We start from the raw sequence: 21,281 nt of genomic DNA on the forward strand, positions 1-21,281 counted from the left end.
TATCGCTGCCAATCTCCAGGTATAAGGCAATTCCTGTGAGTCAGCCAGTGCATTAAACACTCTCTGTAAGACTGGAGCTAGGTGTTTACTATACATTTTATAAAATCTGGGGGAAAACCCATCTGGGCCTGGGGCTTTACCACTCACCATATCTGTTATGGCCCACGTGATCTCCTCTAGCGATATGGGGGCCGACAACTGTTCAGACCCCTTCTTCCCCACCCGTGGGAGATCCGCTTCTCTCAAGTATTGCTCCATTCTGTCTTTCTCTATGACCTGTTCTGACCCATATAGAGTTGTATAGTATTCAAGGAATGCCTCTTGAACTTGCTCCACCTGTGTGACTATGTTCCCCCCTGCTATTTGTATGTTTCCTATGTGGTTTCTTTGTGCTAATTTTTTGAGTTTGCATGCTAGTAGTCTGCCTGCCTTATCTCCAAATTCGAAATATTCTTGTTGTGTCATTTGCAATTTGGCGGCTAATTCTGCCAATTGTAGTTCGTTAAGTTTGGACCGCAGCTCCTGTATTTTTACTTGTCCTTGGGTATTTTTGGGGTCTTTTTTGTGTTCCTGTTCCAATTTTAGTATCTCTGCTCTGATGTTCTCTTCTTGCTCTATTCGTGTCTTGGTTATGTGTGCCCCCAGTGCAATCAATTGTCCGCGTAGGACTGCTTTGAGACCCTCCCACAAGTGCTCCGGGAGGGTCTCTCCCACATCATTCAATTCAAGGTATTCCTCAATGTATTTTCCTATCACTGGGATATTTTTAGTGTCCAATAGGATTGCCTCATTTAATCTCCAATATCGTATGCCCACCTGCCGCGTGCCTGCGTGTACTTCTAGCACCACCGGGGCATGATCTGACCAGATGCGTGGTTCAATATGTGTCTCATGCACCTTACTTGCCACTACCACATCTCCCATCCATCCATCTATTCTGGAATATGACCCGTATGTAGAAGAGTAGTAGGTATAGTCTCGCTCTTCCCCATGTTTAGCCCGCCATAGATCTATCAGTCCCCATCTTGCCAGAAATCCCTTCAATTTTTTCCGATCTACTTTAGCATACACTGCCTGACCCGCAGAGTTATCTAGTGGGGGATGTATTGTGACATTAAAATCTCCTCCTATCAGAAGGTGCCCCTGTTGATGTCTTTGCAATTTTTGTTCTATTTCCTCGATAAACATTCCCTGTCCTGTGTTTGGTGCATACAGGTTCACAATTGTATATTGCACATTAAACAATGAGATTATTATCATCAAAAATCTACCATTTTTATCCGTTATGGTACGTTGTACCTGCCATGGGAGAGACCCCGACAGCGCTATCAGTACCCCTCTCTGTTTTGAGTTATCTATACTCGATGAAAACAGTATAGTGGGGTATTGCTTGTGACACACCAGCTTTTCATGGCATTTTTTTAAATGTGTCTCCTGCCAGAGCACCATGTCAGCTCGCAGGCGAATCATTTCTTTGAATGCTAGCTGGCGCTTCATAGGCGAATTAAGACCCCGCACATTAAAGGTTACACATTTGAACATCCTATCACCCAATACCACACAAGCAGCTTGCTATTTGTCCACCACCATTTCCCCTCTATCCCCCCTCCCCCCCCCCTTCCCCGTAACCTGAAGAGACATGCTTCCTTCTCCTGTGAAGGCATGTCTATTAGGATATGGACTTCCGTTTCCTTATTCGTTACCAGCCTGCTCAGTTGCTCAAAGTTTTTGTTGTATGTTATTAAAGTTCCGCTGGGCCCAGATTTCTATATGGGCAAATCTTTATCTTGTGTCTTTTATATTCCAAGGTGGGATGTTTTGTTTCCTCATAGGCCCTTTCCAGTTGCCAGGGTACGATCTGATGCCTGGCGTCTCAGCCGTCCTCGCCCTTGTGATATTCGCTGCCATTTCTGCTTGTTCTGTCTTGGGGGACCTGTCGACCCTCTTATGGTGGACTCTGTTCCCGTCTGTTCCTGCTCCAAAAATTCTTGAGCCTCCTCAGGCGATATCACCCGGCGCTGTTTGCCTTCTTTATAAAACACTAGGGCAAATGGGTGTTGCCATTTGTATTTAATGCCCTCTTCTCGAAGCTTCTCCGTTAGTGGGCGCAAAGCTCCTCTTCTCTTTAGAGTGGTGGCCGCCAGATCCTGAAACAATTCAATGGGGTATGTCTCCCACGTGATAGGACTGGCTGCTCTCGCTTGACGCATGATCTCCTCTTTAATTTTAAACTCTGTAAAGCAGGCCACTATGTCTTTGGGGGCATTGGCCTTTCTTGATCCGAGTGCCCGATGTGCGCGTTCTATCCGGATTGTGTCTGGCGCTATTGTATGATCCTGGGAGGATAGCAGGTGAGCCGCTATATCTTGTACTACCTTCTCGCAGTTGTTAAATTCTGGTAGCTCCGGTAGGCCCCGCACCCGGATATTAGATCGCCGACTTCTATTTTCAAGGTCTTCCACCTTGTCTGTGAGAAATTTCATGTCTGCTTGTTGGTCCGTTATTTGTTGTTCAACCATTGTCAGGGTTTCTGCATGTTGCTCTAATCCAGCCTCCGTCTCATTGACTCGATTCCCCAAATCTTTAATCTCTTCTCTTAAGTCCGCACTTAGTTGTGCAAAATCTCGCCTCATCTCTTTGATGTCCTTTCTTATATCTAGCAGCCACGTGCTTAATTGCTCCCATTTATCTGTCGCTATCTCGCTCTCACTATTTTCGTCGTGCGCTCTCTGAGTGTTTGGAGAGCGTGGGTTTCCAGAACTGCCCTGGCCGCCCTGTTCGTCGGCCTGTTTCCCTGCCACGTGTTCGCGCTGGCGAAATCCGAAGGCAGTTAAATCTGCCGTCTTGAGCTTCGAGTTCGCCATTTGCAGGTTCGCGTTTCTTTCACCGCCCCTGCTATTACTTATTTTTTCGCTTCGGGCCTCGGTGACTCTATTTGTTTAGCTAATTTTTCGGCTGGCAACCAGGAGCTCCGTCTTCAGCTCGCCATTGCTGATCGTGACGTCCCCCAGTATCCTGTTTCCAACAGTGATCAGTTCAGGTCACAAGTACGTCTGGCAGAAACCCAAATAGTAGCAACATTCCATGCTACCAGTCCCAGGGCAACCAGTAGCTTCCAATGTCTATCTCAATAGCACACAATGGACTTTTCCTCCAGGAACTTGTCCAAACCTTTTTTTAAACCTAGATACACAGACTGCAGTTAAGTCTTCTGGCAAAGAGTTCCAGAGCTTAACTATTCGTTGAGTGAAAAAATATTTCCTCCTATTTGTTTTAACAGTATTTCCATGTAACTTCATTGAATGTTCCCTTGTCTTTGTACTTTTTGAAACAGTAAAATATCGATTCACTTCTACTTGTTCTACAGCATTCAGGATTTTGTAGACCTCAATCTTATCTCCTCTCAGTTGTCTCTTTTCCAAGCTGAAGAGCCCTAACCTCTTTAGCCTTTCTTCATACGAGAGGAGTTCCATACCCTTTAACATTTTGGTTGCTCTTCTTTGAATCTTTTCTAATTCCGCTATATCTTTTTTGAGATACAGTGACCAGAACTGAACACAATACTCAAGGTGCGGTCGCACCATGGAGCAATACAGAGGCATTATAGTATTCTCGGTCTTATTTTGCATCTCTTTCCTAATAATTCCTAGCATTCTGTTTGCTTTTTTGTCTGCTGCTGCATACTGAGCAGAAGATTTCAGTGTATTGTCTACAGCGACACCTAGATCTTTTTCTTATGTGATCCTAGCATCAGGTAACTATGATTTGAATTATTCTTTCCAATGTGCATCACTTTGTATTTGTCCACATTAAATTTTATTTGCCATTTGGATGCCCAATCTTCCAATATCCTAAGGTCTTCCTGCAATTTTTCACAGTCCGCATGTGTTTTAACAACCTTGAATAGTTTTTTTTGTCATCTGCAAATTTAATGACCTCGCTCATCGTTCTGATTTTCAGATCATTTATAAATATATTATATAGCACTGGTCCCAGTATAGATCCCTTCGGCACTCCACTATTCACCCTCCTCCATTGAGAGAAATGAACATTTAACCTTACCCTCTGTTTTTCGTTCAATTTCTAATCCACAACAGAACATTGCCTCCTATTCCATGACTCTTTAATTTTCTCATGAGTCTCTCATGAGGAACTTTGTCAAACGTTTTCTGAAAATCTAGGTACACTACATCAACTGGCTCACCTTTATCCACATGTTTACTCAAGCCTTAAAAGAAATGAAGCAAATTGGTGATGCAAGACTTCCCTTGGCTGAACCCATGCTGACTCTGTATATTTATGTGTTCCTTAATTTTATTCTTTATAATAGTTTCCACTATTTTACCTGGCACTAAAGTTGGGCTTACCAGTCTGTAATTTCCTGGACCAACCCAGAGCCCTTTTTAAAAACTTGGTGTCACATTGACCGCCCTCCAATCATCAGGTACTACGGATGACTTTAACAATAGATATAAAGAAATTAGAGAAGATGCAGAGAAGGGCGACGAAAATGATAAAGGGAATGAAACGACTTCTGTATGAGGAAAGGTTGAGAAGGTTAGGGCTCTTCAGCTTGGAGAAAAGGCGGCTGAGGGGTGATATGATAGAAGTCTACAAGATAATAAGTGGATTAGAGCGGACAGATGTGAAGCATTTGTTTACACTTTCAAACAACAACAAAACCAGGGGACACAAGATGAAGCTAGAATATGGTAGATTTAAAACAAATAGGAGAAAGTTTTTCTTTACTCAGCATATAGTTAGACTCTGGAACTCGTTGCCAGAGAATGTAGTGACAGCAGCTGGCCTTACGGAATTTAAAGGGAGTTTGGACAGATTCCTGAGGGAAAAGTCCATTGAACATTATTTTTTAAATTTGTGGGGGAGGGGGGTTGCAGGGTTCTTGAAGCCTGGATTGGCCACTGTCAGAGACAGGATGCTGGGCTTGATGGACCCTTGGTCTTTTCCCAGTATGGCGGTGCTTATGTACTTATGTACTAACAGCAGATCAGCAGTTTCATTTTTGAGTTCTTTCAGTACCTTTGGATCCATGTCATCCAGTCCAGGTGATAGAGTAATTTGTCGATTTGGCTTAGTATGTCTTCCAGGTTCACCAAGATTTCTTTCAGTTTCTGCACATCATCACCCTTGAAAACTGTTTCTGGTACAGGTAGAGCTCTTAAATCTTCTTCCGTAAAGTCTGAAGTAAAGAATTCATTCAGGTTCTCCGCTATGGCCTTGTCCTCTCTGAGTACCCCTTTTGCTCCTTCATGATCCAAGAGTCCCATAGATTCCCTTGCAGGCCTTCTGCTTCTGATGTACCTGAAAAAGTTGTTACTTTGAATCCAAGGTCCAATCACAAAGGAGCCAGACTCTCTAGTCATAAGACAGAAGAGCGCCTTGAATATTACTAGATTGAAGGTACGTTTTCCGAGGGCAAGCAGGCTTATATCTTCTCACAAGTGGGTGACGTCAATCTGCATTGCCCAGTTCAGCATTTTGCCTAAACTAAATATAGAACTTTGTGGAACAGTCCACAGCGCATGTACAAGTGCCTTCTCACCCGTCACTCCTCAGTTCTCTTTTTTCTGCGGGAGAAGGTGCGCTTTTTTTGTCCTCTCCTCACTCGCCTGGTCTTTAGAGCTTTTAAATGCCTTTCAGCTTATTTTTTTGGGCCTTTTATAAACTCATCATTTATTTTCTTTAGTTTCATTTTGCCCAGGTTTAAATTTTCTTCTTTTTTCCATCACCATCAGGCCATTTTTAGGACCTGACTTTGGTCTTTCCCTTTCTTTTTTCCGTGCCTTGCCCCTTTTTCAGCACCAAGTCATTTAATTTAGCTGATGAGGTTTTCCCATCCATGTCCACAAAGACTCCCAGTGGCTTCAAGCTCTGTACCCAGTGCAGTCGGACTGTTTTGGGAAAAGACACCCATTCTTGGTGTCTGCAGTGTCTTAGGCCCAACCATAGCCCTGCTAACTGTGTTGTCTGTCTTTGCTTGAAGAAGAGGACCCAGGTTTCCAGAGAGACTCAACGAGATAAATTTTTAGAGCCAAGTCCAGTTCCTCAATGTTGGCATTGGCATCGAGGTCGGAGTTGTCAGCATCAACGTAGAGCATCACACCGGCATCGGGAGCGTCGGTAGGCATGGCTGCTTCAAGACCCTTAGACACTGGGAGCAGTGAAGCATCGAGTGGGTCTCCACCTGTCTCAAGGCCTCCTGCTGTGCAGGCCCCCTGGGACCGTCCATCGTCAGACCCGACCCCGAGGCAATGTGAGGATTCGATGTCATCCTCATCGAATCTGAGGAGCCTTGATAACACGCTTCAGGTAGCCAAGAAGCATTGTCATCGGTCACCCTCGGCACATGGTGCCAAGAGCTCTGGGGCATTGAGGGATTTGGCACCTGAGAAGCATCGATGCCAGGAGGATCGCTCTCCCTCCATACAGGAGCTGATGATGCACCTGTCTCCAAGCAGCCGAGATCCTTCTCCCACATCGACCCCAGCAGTTCTTCAACCTGCACCTCAATCGTCACCCCAGCTTTTCCTGGTGTCGATCCTCGATAAGCGCATTCGGGCCTTGCTCCCAGAGCTGCTGGATGGCCTTATGCAGCAGTGTGCAGCGGTATTGGGGGTGCTTGCACCTGCCATACCTCCCGTTGCAACACCACATGCCCTCAGCCTGCGGTGTGGCCCCAGTGTTGACTGCCACCCAAGCCGGTACCCATCAACGTCAGTGGAGGAAGCTTCTCTGGAATCAAGACAGGAGCCGGCTTCTCGACGCCACTCTCGAGGGCACGGTTTCTCAGTAGGCTTGGTCTCAGCAATCCCATAGGGAGATATTGTCCAACACCTAGGAGGAGCACTCAGGGTATTCAGAGGAAGTTCTCAGATACTTCTCAGATGAGTCTTATGGGACTCCCTCTGAACCCTCCCCTCCACCTGAAAGGAGACAGTCTCCACCAGAGAGCCTTTCATTTCCATCTTTTGTTAAGGAAATTGCTGATGCCATTCCATTTCCTTTGAAAGTGAAGTATGAGCCCAGCACTAAGATGCTCGAGGTCTGGACTACACATATCCTCCTGAGGAGGCTGTGACTGCCCCTTTCCACGAGGTACTCAAGGAAGTCCTCATCAGGAACTGGGAGTCCCCTCTGTCGGTCCCAGTCATGCCCAAGAAGATTGACACCCAGTATCAGATCCACAGTGAACCTGGTTTTGTTAGGCCTCAGTTAACTCACAGTTCCATGGTGGTGGAGTCCGCTCTCAAGAGAGCCAGGAGTACCAGGGACTATGCCTCGGCACCCCCAGTCAGAGAAAATAGAACCCTGGATTCTTATGGGAGGAAGATGTATTAGGCTTCAGTGCTCATCTCCTGTATACAATCCTACCAGCTTTTCATGAGCATCTACTTGCGAAACTCTATGCAACAGCTGTCGGACTTGGTGAATGTGCTTCCTCTGGAGCAGGCTGAGCCTTTTCGCCAGTTGGTCAAGTAGCAGAAGGCGTGTCAGAAGTTCTTGGTCAGGGGCACTTACGACACTTTTGATGTGGCATCCAGGATATCTGCTCAAGGTATAGCAATACGCAGACTCTCATGGCTGTATGTTTCTGACTTGGAAAACTCTGTTCAGCAGCGGTTGGTGGATGTCCCTTCTGGGGGGGATTACCTTTTTGGAGAGAAGGTTGAGGAGGTCGCTCACCTAATCAAGAAGCATACTGATACAATTTCTTATCTCTCACTTTGTGTGCCTTGTGCATCTACTTCCTCAGTTAGGAGGATTTTTGGCAAGCCAAGAAATGCTCCCTACTACTATTCTAGGCATAGGTACAATCCTTCAGCTCTCCAGCCTAATCAGGTTCAACTCCAGCGCACACGTTCACATCAACAGCATGCATCTAAGACCCCTGCTACCCCCTAGTCAAAGCAAAGGCTTTTGACTGGCTCCAGCAGAGCATAGCCGCTTACTTTATTTTTTGTCTATTAGATTGTAAGCTCTTTGAGCAAGGACTGTCTTTCTTCTATGTTTGTGCAGCGCTGCGTATGCCTTGTAGCGCTATAGAAATGCTAAATAGTAGTAGTAGTAGTAGTACCATCCCGGACAAATTACTGGTCGGGAGGAGGCAAAACCTTTTTCAACAAATTTGGCATCTAATAACCTCCGACCGCTGGTTTCTTCAAATAGTCCATCTCAGATATGCCCTCAATTGGCATCTCAATCCTCCAAATTGACCACCGAGAGCTCATTCATTCAGCTCTCAGCACAGGCAGGTACTTGTAGAGGAACTCTCCACCCTTCTAAAGGCCCATGTGGTTGAACTCATTCCACCAGGGGAAGAAGGGCTACTACTACTACTTCCTTGTGCAGAAGAACTACTACTACTACTACTGCTTATCATTTCTGTAGTGCTACTAGACGTACACAGTGCTGTACACTTGAACATGAAGAGACAGTCCCTGCTCGACAGAGCTTACAATCTAATTAGGACAGACAAACAGGACAAACAAGAGATAATGGAATATTAAAGTGAGGATGATAAAATAAGGGTTCTGAACAAGTGAATAAGGGTTAAGAGTTAAAAGCAGCATCAAAAAGGTGGGCTTTTAGCTTAGATTTGAAGACGGCCAGAGATGGAGCTTGACGTACCGGCTCAGGAAGTCTATTCCAGGCATATGGTGCAGCAAGATAAAAGGAACGGAGTCTGGAGTTAGCAGTGGAGGAGAAGGGTGCAGATAAGAGAGATTTACCCAGTGAACGGAGTTCCCAGGGAGGAATGTAGGGAGAGATGAGAGTGGAGAGGTACTGAGGAGCTGCAGAGTGAATGCACTTATAGGTCAATAAGAGGAGTTTGAACTGTATGCAGAAATGGATGGGAAGCCAGTGAAGTGACTTGAGAAGAGGGCTAATATGAGCATAACGACACTGGTGGAATATTAGTCGTGCAGCAGAATTTTGAACAGATTGAAGAGGAGAGAGATGGCTAAGTGGGAGACCTGGGAGACCTGTGAGAAGCAAGTTGCAATAGTCTAAGCAAGAGCTGATAAGAGCATGGATGAGGGTTCTGGTAGTGTGCTCAGAAAGGAAAGGGTGAATTTTGGTGATATTAAAGAAATGACAGGTTTTAGCAGTCTGCTGAATATGTGCAGAGAAGGAGAGGGAGGAGTCAAAGATGACCCCAAGGTTACGAGCTGATGAGACAGAAAGGATGAGAGTGTTATCCACAGAAATAGAGAATGGGGGAGGAGGAGAGGTTGGTTTAGGGGGAAAGATAAGCAGTTCAGTCTTGGTCATGTTTAGTTTCAGATGGCGGTGAGACATCCAGGCAGCAATATCAGACAGGCAGGCAGATACTTTGGCCTGGATTTCAGCTGAGATTTCTGGTGTGGAGAGGTAGATCTGGGAGTCATCAGCGTAAAGATGATACTGAAAACCATGGGATGAGATCAGAGTACAAGGGAAGAAGTATAGGTGGAGAAAAGAAGAGGCCCCAGGACAGATCCCTGAGGTACACCAACTGACTGTGGGATAGAAGTAAAGGAGGATCCACTAGAGTATACACTAAAGGTACGATGGGAGAGATAAGAAGAAAACCAGGAAAGAACAGAGCCCTGAAATCCAAGTGAGGACAACACATCAAGGAGTTGGTTGTGATCAACAGTGTCAAAAGCAGCAGATAGATCGAGAAGGATGAGGATAGAATAGAGACCTTTGGATCTGGCCAGGAACAGATCATTGGAGACTTTAGCAAGCGCTGTTTCAGTTGAATGAAGGGGGCGAAAGCCAGATTGAACTGGATCAAGAATAGCTTGAGATGAAAGAAAGTCAAGGCAACGGCGGTGAACAGCACGTTCAAGTATCTTGGATAGGAAAGGGAGGAGGGAGATGGGGGCGATAGTTGGAAGGACAGGTAGGGTCCAATTAAGGTTTTTTTAAGGAGTGGTGTGACTACGGCATGTTTGAAGGCATCAAGGACAGTCGCAGTGGAAAGTGAAAGATTGAGGATATGGCAGATAAAAGGGATGACAGTAGGAGAGATAGTGTTAAGTAGATGGGTGGGAATAGGATCAGAGGAACAGGTAGTTAGTTTCGAGGAGAAAATAAGACGGGAAGAAGACGGGAGATGTGTCTCATCCTAGACCTAAGGCCCTTAACAAGTTTCTAGTCCAAGAAAAGTTCAGGATGGTTTTCCTGGGCACCCTTCACCCAATGATTCAGAGAAATGATTGGCTGTGTTATTTGGACTTAAAGGATGCATATACTCATATCCTGATACTTCTAGCCCACCTGAAGTATCTTCGATTTAGGATGGGAACACATCACTTTCAGTATCGTGCATTGCCATTTAGCCTCACGTCAGCTCCCAGGGTCTTCATCAAGTGTCTAGTGGTAGTTGCAGCATCGCTATGCAGACTGGGAGTTCATGTGTTCCCATATCTCGGCGATTGGCTGGTGAAGAGCACCTCAGAGGTCGGTGCTCGGGAGTCCATGCGGATGACTATTCGAGTGCTAGAGCTACTAAGGTTCATTTTAAACTACCCCAAGTCAGAGGCGTAGCCAGGTTTTGATCTCAGGGGGAGCAGACTTTTATAAAATAGGCGCCGGTTGGTGTCATCTAGACAGCAGTGTCTGTGTTGTTGCTCAGGTGCTATGGCGGGCAATAATTAATACAGGCTGTCTCTGTTGCGTCCTGCCTACAAGGAAACAGTAAGTTATATCAGGAGGCAGGACACAGAAGAGGTCCCTGGACTAGCCACAGCAGGCAACCTGTCTTCTTAACTACAAAGTAAAAATATTCGAATTGTGACCATCAGCTCAGGAATAGCACACACATTCCTGCCACTGCTAGACACCTACTTTCTGAGCCTACTTTCAAATAGGGCTAGACACTTTGCCATTCAGGTTTTCATGCTATCCACAATGAATCTGCATGAAAAAGATTGACATATAATGGAGGCAGTGTATGCAAATCAATTTCATGCATATTTAATGTGGATATCCTGAAAACTTGACTGGCAAGGGGGTACTCCAGGACCAACTTGGGAAACACTGTCCTAGAACACAAAACATACCACCCCATAACAGCCCTAACGCACCTATCAAAAGACAGTGCTATATATATTACACTGGGTTCTCGAGCAACAATATTCCTACTATTGGGAAACTGGAACAAGCTGCACTGTTACACATTCCTACGCAGACACTACATGCCAGCAGAATTCTTCACCTCAGTCGCACATGCAGAACATGGACAGACCCTCATCTATATAACATGAGTAGCCATACTGGGTCAGACCAAAGGTCCATCTAGTCCAGTATCCTGTTTCCTACAGTGACCAACCCAGGTCACAAGCACCTGGCAGAAACCCAAACTGTGACAACATTCCATCCTACCAATCTAATACAGAATAGGGAGCCACAAAAAAAAGAAACAACAACAACAAAAGTTGAAATAGAGACCCCCCTCCTCTCTGCCCAAGAAAACCTGACTCAACAGTGCAATACTAATAAAAAGAAACAGAAAAGCATTTTCTCCTGTACTTTGCAAAATAAACATAGAAAAAATATACATTTTACAAAGCAGGTACATCTCAGTACTTACAAAGTATTAAATAAAAATAATTTTTTCTACCTTTGTTGTCTGGGAATTTGGCTAGTCCCAGTCTTTTTTTCCATGTTCCATGAGTCAGCCTTACAAATTCTTTTCCAGGCTGGCCTTTACATTTCATCTCTCTCCTCTTGTCTTCTTCCTTTCCTTCTCTACATCTATTTGGCACTGATCTTTCTTTTTATGTCCCCCACTATCAAATAGATATGTATAGAGCTCCCAAGTGATCCAGTTCCAGAAGGGAGATTTTTCAACCAGTTCAAGTGTGAACTCTTATCCCACATTCATGTGGGATTTGCAGTCCCTGATTCTACCAATCAAAATCTGTGCTGCAGTACATCCAAATGACTTAAGAAAATACACTTGGACCCCTGCAGGGTTGCTAATCTGAACATATCAGAGATGTGTATTTTCAAATACCGTCATATTCCTAATATCAAATTCAAAATAAAATACCTTTTTAGAACAATTTATTTTTTCAATTGCTTTGGTCCCACTGTCTCTTTTCTGTCTTTCTCTGTTTCTTCTGCCTTTACAGGGTTTCCTGCCCATCTGACATTTCTTCTGTCTCCAAGTGCACCATCTTTCTTTCCTCTGCACCACTATTTGTCCTGTTCAACATCTCCCTTGTGTCCTTTGTCCCAACCCGCAAGTTCAGCATCTGCCCTTTCTGTTTCCCCATCTCCCCCCTTTTTCAGCACAAGCCTTCCTGGTCTCCTCATCTCCCCCTTTTCTATTATCTGCCCTCCTGGTGTCCCCATCGCTCCCTTTTTCCAGCATTACCCCTGTATTACCACCTTCCCCCTTTTCCAAAATTACCTCTTTGTCCCAATCGCATCCCTTTTTCACCGTTGTCCCCATATCTCCTCCTCCCCTTTCCAATAGTGCCCTCTCTGTGTCCCTATCTCCTCCTCCCCTTTCCAATAGTGCCCTCTCTGTGTCCCTATCTCCTCCTCCCCTTTCTAATAGTGCCCTCTCTCTGGGAGAAAGATGCAAGACTACATGGCAGGCGGCAGGGAAAGTTACTGTCACATGGCACATAGGTGCCATTTTTTTCAAAAATCTGTACGCCATTCATTAGTAAAAGGCTCAAAGTTGCAGGGCCGTGCCGATGCAGTAAGCGGGGTAAGCGCCGCCGCTGCGTGCTTACCCTGCCTTCCCGCTCCCATGTAGGAACTGCCCGCCCTCTTCTCCCCCCCAAGATCCCGTTCCTTTTTTTTTCTTTTAAATTTACCTTCCTCCGGCAGCGCAGCGTCAGTGAAGGAGGCGGCGCTCCCAGTCCCGACGTCTCTAGCCTTCCCTTGTTCGCTGCTCACTGCCCCGCCTTCTTCTGACGTCGTAATTTTTTTGACAATTATTTTAGATATGTCCTACACAGCCTCACGATGCGCTGCCAGGCAATAAGCCACTTTACCTAGGACTAACGAGAACCCAAGATGTTATCCAATTCAGCCATTGGCGCCCGGTATAAGAGAAACCGCAAGCAGACCCGACAAATCTCATTCACCAAAGGTAGCTGGGGTAGTGGAACACCATGCATGCAGCACAGGAATGAAGAATTCGCTACTGCAACCTGCAGGGCCTGTTACCACCACCTTCGGGTTAAGCCTTCTCCCTCCTGCACCGGCGGCGGCGAATCGATTCACAGGCAGCCTTCTGCCAGTGTCGGGGCCTCTCAGGCGCGTCCCGCCTACTCTAAGCAACTTCCTGTTTTCCGCAGAGGTGGGACGCGCCTGAGGGGAGGCCCCAACGCTGGCAAACAGCTGACTGTGTCAATCGCCAGTGCCGGAGGGAGAACGCTTCAGGAAGTAAGTGACCTCGCATGGATGGGAGAGCGGGCAAAAGCGATAGTAAAAGATTAAAGACTCCGGAGGGAGCAGAAAAAAAAATATTTATTGGGTTGAGGCGCATAGGTGCCATTTTTTGTAAACAGTTGTTTAGGGGAGCGACTGCTCCCCCTGCGCCCCAGCTAGCTACGCTTCTGCCCCAAGTCCCATCTACACCCTGTCCAGTGATTGGAGTTCATAGGAGTCCTGCTTCACACACAGAGGGTTTGAGCCTACCTCGTGGAGACGAGAGCGGACAATCATGTCTCGCTGGTGTCCAAGGTTCGTGTCTCTCAGCAGGTCACACCTTGGCAGATGTTGAGATCGCTGAGCCACATGGCTTCCACAGTGTATGTTACACCCATGACACGTCTTCATATGAGTTCAGCTCAATGAGCCCTGGCTTCTCAGTGGTATCAAGCCACGGGGAGTCTAGAAGATGTAATTCAAGTATCCCCAGTGCTTGTACACTCTCTACAGTGGTGGACAGTTCGATCCAATTTGACTCTAGGACTTCCATTCCAAATTCCTCAGCCACAAAATGTGCTAACAATGGATGCTTCTCTCCTAGGATGGGGAGCTCATGTAGATGGGCTTCACACTCAAGGAGTTTGGTCTTCCCAGGAAACGAATCTTCAGATCAACCTCCTGGAGCTTCGGGCTATCTGGAATGCTCTAAAGGCTTTCAGAGATTAGCTATCTCATCAAATTTTTCTCATTCAAACAGACAATCAGGTTGCAATGTATTACACCAACAAGCAGTGAGGCACTGGATCACACCCTCTGTGTCAGGAGGCTGTCTGGATGTGGCATTGGGCTCATCAATATGGCATGTTCCTTCGAGCCACTTATCTGGCAGGCACAATACCCTGACTGACAAGCTGAGCAGGATAATGCAACTACACAAGTGATCTCTCAATATGGGCATAGCCTGCAAGATCTTCTGAGCGTGGGGCACCCCCTCAGTAGATCTTTTTGCCACTCAGATCAACAACAAGGTCCCTCAGTTCTGTTCCAGGCTTCAGGCCCACGGCAGATTAGCGTCAGATGCCTTCCTCCTCAGTTGGAGGACAGGTCTTCTGTATGAGTATCCTCCGATACCTCTGGTGAAAAAAACTTTGCTGAAACTCAAGGAAGACTGCGGAACCATGATTCTGATCGCTCTGTACTGGCCGTGACAGATATGGTTCCCTCTTCTTTTGGAATTATCCTCCAAAGAACCATGGAGATTGGAGTGTTTTCCGACCCTCATCACACAGAATGAGGGGTCTCTTCTACATCCCAACCGCCAGTCTCTGTCTCTCACAGCTTGGATGTTGAAAGCCTAGAATTTGCTTCCTTGGGTCTCTCGGGTGTCATCTGAGTCTTGCTGGCTTCAAGGAAAGATTCCTCTAAGAGGTGCTACTCTTTAAGTGGCGGAGGTTTGCCATCTGGTGTGATAGCAAAGACTTTGATCCCCTTACTTGTCCTACATATACCATGCTTGAATACCTTCTACTCATCAGAGTCTGGTCTCAAGACCAACTCCGTAAGGGTTCACCTTAGTGAAATTAGTGCTTATCATCAATGTGTTGAAGGTAAGCCTATCTCTGGATAGCCTTTAGTTGTTTGCTTCATAAGAGGTTTGCTTTTGTCAAAGCTCCCTGTCAAACCTCCACCAGTGTCATGGGATCTCAATGTCATTTTCACCCAGCTGATACAAGATCCTTTTGAACCAGTGAATTCCTGCCATCTGAAGTACTTGACCTGGAAGGTTGTGTTCTTGGTGGCTACTAAGGCCAGTGAGCTTCAGGCCTTAGTAGTGGATGTACCTTATACTAGGTTTCATCACAACAGAGTAGACCTCCGCATGCACCCTAAGTTTCTGCCGAAGGTGATATCGAAGTTCCATCTGAATCGGTCAATTGTCGACATTTTTCCCCGATCTCATGCCCATCCTGGTGAAAGCAGTTTGCACACCTTGGATTGCAAGAGAGCATTGGCCTACTGCATGGAACAGACAAGGCCCCATAGACAGTCCACCCAGCCTTTTGTTTCTTTTGATCTAAACAGGATGGGGGTCGCCATCAGGAAACATACCATTTCAATTTGTCTGGCAGATTGCATTTCCTTCACGTATGCCCAGGTTGGGCTGCCCTTGGAGGGTCATGTCATGGCTCATAATGTCAGAGCCATAGCTGCGTTGGTAGCCTACTTGAGGTCAGCTTCCATTGAAGAAATTTGCAAGGCTGCGACATAGTCTTCAGTCCTCACATTCACATCACACTACTGCCTTGAACAGGATACCCAACGTGACAGTCAGTTCGGGCAGTCAGGGTTACTGAATCTGTTTGGGGTCTAGAATCCAACTCCACCCTCCTTGGCCCGTTTTATTCTGTTACAGGCTATACCCTCATTCAGATTGTATACAGTTTCAGGTTAATCTGTGTTATGTCCTCACCGTTGTGAGGCCCAATTGACCAATGTTTGTTGTTTTGGGTGAGCCTGGATGCTAGGGATTCCCCACTTGTGAGAACACAGAAGTCTTGTCCTCAGAGAAAGCAAAGATACTTACCTTTAGCAGGTATTCTCCAAGGACAGCAGGCTTCTTATTCTCACAGTCCCTCCCACCTCTACTTGGAGTCTCCTTGATTATTTTTACTTTATGTTTTGCTTTAGTATTAAAGTGAGGAGACTGTGTTCGCATAACAGGCAGGAAGGCACTCACTCGGCTCACACTCCAGAAAGCTCTATTTTTAGCTTTGGCAAAATGCAGTACCAGGCGTTGTGGATCAGTGTCACCCACTTGTGAGAATATGAAGCCTGCTGTCCTCGGAGAATACCTGCTACAGCACTCACACAAACCTGAAGAAGGATTGTCCTCACTGGCTCTTTTAAGGGAAAGGGGGTGGGATGATACACCATTTTTTCTGTAATTACAATCAAAGTGGTTTACATATTATTATATACAGGTTCTTATTTTGTACCTGGGACAGACAGCACACTCAGCCCCTTACCAGTGAAATAACAGCTCAGGATCCTCATAATTTTATCAGCAGTGAAACGTTTGGATGACCCACTGTGTGCATTGTCTTGTGAAATCAGTCTTGTGGCAGCACAATAACTTGTCAGCACTTTTTTCTATTGTCAGCACAAATTCCTGGTTCATCTGTGCACTCTCATTTTTGCAACCTCAGTGCAGTGCAGTTTAGTTGCAGGTGGACTTGAACTGATATTGGTAATCTTTACTGTACACTTCTTTTTCCTAACCTCAGATGTATTTCTTTTCTGACCTTAGAACTGCTTTGTTGTATTATTGTGAATCGCTTAGAAAGGCTCCTCATTAGGCAATATATCAAGCCTTATTAAATTTGAAACTTGAACTTGAGATGTCACTTCTAGTTCTAATCTTGGTGTAACCTGGCATTAGTGCATCTAACATTTAGGCACCCTCACCAGCCATAGACCTGCCTTTACTGCAGGTGCCAAAATGTGGCAATGGTGTGTATAACTTACTATATAGTGCCTAGGTGAACTGCTGCCACATGTGCATGTAACTGTACACATACCTGCAAAAGTGCTGGTATTCTATACATTTAAGTGAACAAGTGGTACATAAATGTGGGCACCAGGTTATAGCATTGCCCTTCAAATGTTGCTTTGCTTCTATTATGCTATTTAAATTTCAAGTCATTTATCTTTGTTACCTTTTAAAGTATTAAATTATCTGTATAAACATGTATTCTGTTTCCTCAGATTTCTCGTAAAATGTACTATCGTCCATTGCTGATATCCCGATTACCCAGCCTGCAGGTATTAGATGGAACTACAGTAAGCCTAGAGGAAAGGTCAAGAGCTGAGCTTCATTTCTCAGAGCAGCAAGTACATAAATTTAACTAACATTTTTCACTTTAATCATGCTTTCATTTTGAAACATAAAAACACAAGGAAAAGCTGAACCTGTGCAGAGGTTTCCCAAATTTGAATAAATAACCCTTTCCTCAATATATTTTGTGTACTAATGTTTTGCATTGCATTTAATTTTGCTATGTATAAATGGAGCATATGAATTTACAAATATCACAAAATTATAACTGTATCATGCCTTTCTATTTTAATTTGTTGTGAATGTTGTTTAAGAGCAGCTGGATCATTTCATAGTTCTGGTTATATGTTTTAACCTAACTGAAAATAGAGAAATAAAGTTCAACAAATAAATTATAGGGGATAACCTATATATTAAATTAGCTTACTATATTTTTGACCGGCTTTTGAAAGTTATCCCCCCTTTAGTGGTCCAATGCAAAATAAGCCAAGCATGAAGTTGAATGTAAGTTACAGGTTACATTAAAATCAGGTCAGGATTAAGGCATAGGCAAACTAGGCATATATGCCTAGGGCCAAATGTTTAGGAGAGGTGTCTCTGATGTGCTAACTCAATGACTCCCTAAGGCAGATTTTTGCTTTGGTCAGCCAGTTGCTGGCAGAAAGTAGAACCAGGGTATAGAAAATGGTGCAGGAGCAGAGGCCTCATTAATCTAGATGGGTCTAACTTGAATCTGAGCTCAAAGGCTTGCAGAAAGATCCACCGGGGCATGTCTAAATATGATGGTCAAGGCCTGTTGAAATGATCCTCCATTGTCTGGACCTTGAAGCTGGGGTCCAGAGTAAGGATTTATCTTTTCATTGTTTGTCTGTTTTGAACGTCTCAGAGCAGAAAACTGTTACATTTTGGTCAATATTTTGATCATACAGAATCCCAATGATATAGACAGGGTGGAAGTTTCATGTATTACGATGTGATGATCCTTAGGTGCTTGCTGCCTTCCAGTGTTGGATATAACTTCAGAAGCGAGGCTTTCAGTGTGAGGAGCCCTGTCCTTAAGATAACTTTTATTCATATGCTACTAGCTCTACTTCTTACATAAGTACAGTTCATTCAGAAGATTGATAGACCCATAGTGTCTGCTCTTTTGAAGCACTTTCAGACGCTTCTCTGTCAAAAACATTTATGGTGTTTTGTTGCTTATTGTTGGTGGTGTACTTTCTGACCTCATTTTTATTATAAGAAAAATTTTAACTAGCTAATCTCATTTGTGTGAGTCCATGTGTGAATGTCTTTAGAAAAAATGCAATTACATACCTGGAGCTTACTGGTATCAAAAACTTAGGAATGGATCTTTATCACTCTGTTTCTTTGTTAATCATTGAAATGAATGGCAGTTGGTTTAGTTATCACAGCAGTTATTTCACATAAATTCTCAGTGCATTTTCTGGAAAGATTCCACACCTGACCTATATATTTCAGCTGCTGTTGGAGACCAAATAAAACAGGTAAGTAATTTCACTTTACTGGTAAGTAATTATCTTTTCTTATTTCTCCTTTTGAAGCTGTCATACAGAGTGACTAGTCATTTACCCTTTATATCAGGATTCTGTTAGGATGAAATTCACTGTATAAATGCAGAGGTAAATATTTAGTGGCGGGCCAACCGCATAACTTTAAATGGATAATATATCCATTTAAAGTTATACAGATTTTCAGTGACACTATCTAAATGAATGGCATCACTGAGAATCCACATATAACTAATCCCCTGTTTACTAAGCCGCATGGCAATGCCAACACAGCCCATTCATTATGCTGCTCAGATAATGGCAGATGGGGTATAGGCACAAGATAAAAGCAGGCAGTTCCCTTGAAAGAGCTGGTGGCGAAACGGTTCCCCGTCAGGATTGCTGCAAGAAGTTAAGTGCTGGCTATTTGTGCTTGATAAAAGAAGTTCTATTTTGTTATTTTAATTGTAAGAAAAAAGTAAATTAACTTTTCAACTGAATCTTGCAATTGGATATACTTTCCATATATATATGAACAAGATTAACACTCTCTGTTCTTAAAGGAGGAAAGACTTCAGATACTCTGCATTCATATCAGTTATCTCCCTGTGAATGACAGACTGCTTAGAATCTCATGCGGCAGTATTGAATTGCTCTATAATGAGATACAATGTAGGCTCCTCATAAGTCTGAAAACCTCCTGGGTTATACCGCTGAAATGCTTCAAACTAAATAAATAATTTAGCAATTTTTCTAAAAAAAAAATGGAGTTTTTTTTGAGCCATGATTAAGCTGTGCACCTGTTTAATGCTAAAAACTGTCTGTGCTGCGGCACTGAGCACAGTAGGCTTCTGATGTCTTTTTTTCCTCCTAATGAATAAATCTAAAACCCTTAAAACAGAAAAAATCTGGGGAATATTGATCGTGTTAGACTTGCTGCCCACATTCGCCACGAATTAATATGTTACAAGAAATTCTACCCACTTCTCCAGCAATTAATATGTTGGAAGAAATGAGTTATTTTGGGGAAAATAGCTCGAGAGCAACTCGCTACTGTTTATAATTTAAGAGCAAGCGCTGTATTTATAAGTTTTAGGATATTAATTTCTCCACCAATCACCAAAGGTGATAATTGCAATAAATTAAATATATTAAGTATATATATATTCAGAACACAAAGAGACCGTATTTTTAGATTCAAAAAAGATTGATTTAATATACAATTTCACACGAGAGGTAGGTTTTTAAGAGGAATCTTTACAGGTAATCTGTGCTTAAAATAGAACAAAGTAGCAGGTCTAGATCAACTTACAAGTCCTTGTTACAAGCATGCTGTGGTCCAGCAGGACTGATGAGCACATGTTGAGGACAGGAGCAAGGCTTCAGCGGAGCGGACCCCAAAGAGAGCAGCAGTTTCCAAGAGGAGCAGGTTCCAAGAGCGGCAGGTCCCAAGAGAGCGAGCTGGGCTGTTTCCAGGCCTTTTATAATGTTAGCAGAGAAGCATGGTGTGTGCATGTCTTGGATATTTTGCAAGGCATTATGGTTAATGTAGTCTCATGTCTGCACACGACCCCTGAGTTGGTCTCATGTCTTATGACATCACGAGACTTAGTCTGGATTTTGCTGGCAAATGTCTTTTGATGTCCTGTTCAGTCTCTGTGGCAGATACACATTACAAGTCCTTCCTTTCTGCACATGTCTGGAAGCTGATGGGAGGGGCAGGTATACCTTTGACAAGCAAATGTCCTGTTTATGGTCCACCCTTTGAAGTCTTTTGTCTTCAATGGATTCTCCAGACTCTCTGCCTCCTTGCATCCTCTGGTTAGGTCCAATCTTTGTTGTGTTGATAAAGCAGTCTTAAGTCTTTTGTTTTGAGGAATGAGAAAAGGCAAGGTGAGGCCCCAAAGGGAGAGGGAAGGGGGCTTTTGGAATGAGACTATTTTCTCTGCTGCAGTGTTTTTAAAAGATACACAAATATATTGCTGTATATATATCCAGCAAATATGCTACATATTTCAGTAATAAACTGATACCGTTACAATCGTGTTAACACTATAAGACTATATATAATATTGTGCTCAGTTTGTGGTTGGAACTTGTGCTATAGTTTGTGTATCATGTGCTAATGTTGCCATTAGCGCATGGCCATTATTAAAAATTAGCACATGAGCCCTTACCGACATCTATTTTGTAGGTGATAAGGGCTCATGCGCAAATCCCGTGCTAATCAGTTAACATGTGGCAGTGTAGCTTTGCTAACTGATTACCACTCTCCACCCATAGACACAACCCCTCTGTGCAAAAATTAAACATTTTTTAGCGTGTGATTTGCGCATACATATTGGGCTTTTACCGTAAGACACCTCAGCGCATCCTATGGTAAGCCCTTTTCAACTGCCACAGTTTAGTAAAAGGAGCTCTGAGTGAATAACTTTTATACTGCCTTTGGCCCCTCCAAACCATGTCTGGTTTTCAAACAGATAACTTTAGCCATTTACTGATTTAAACATCCAAAGCTGTTTGTAAAAGTG

General features: G+C 44.2%; 1 protein-coding gene across 2 annotated transcripts in view; it reads left to right on the forward strand.

Moving 5' to 3' along the window:
* The window catches only part of LRRC9 (leucine rich repeat containing 9), a 469,353-nt gene that overhangs the window by 412,430 nt on the left and 35,642 nt on the right, over positions 1-21,281 (forward strand). For both annotated transcript variants that reach the window (XM_030213856.1, XM_030213854.1), the window contains one exon: positions 17,170-17,295. In XM_030213856.1, the coding sequence (XP_030069716.1) occupies positions 17,170-17,295 (126 nt within the window). The remainder of the gene's footprint in view (positions 1-17,169; positions 17,296-21,281) is intronic.

This window comes from Microcaecilia unicolor, chromosome 9, assembly GCF_901765095.1.
Source record: "Microcaecilia unicolor chromosome 9, aMicUni1.1, whole genome shotgun sequence".
Classification (NCBI taxonomy): domain Eukaryota; kingdom Metazoa; phylum Chordata; class Amphibia; order Gymnophiona; family Siphonopidae; genus Microcaecilia; species Microcaecilia unicolor.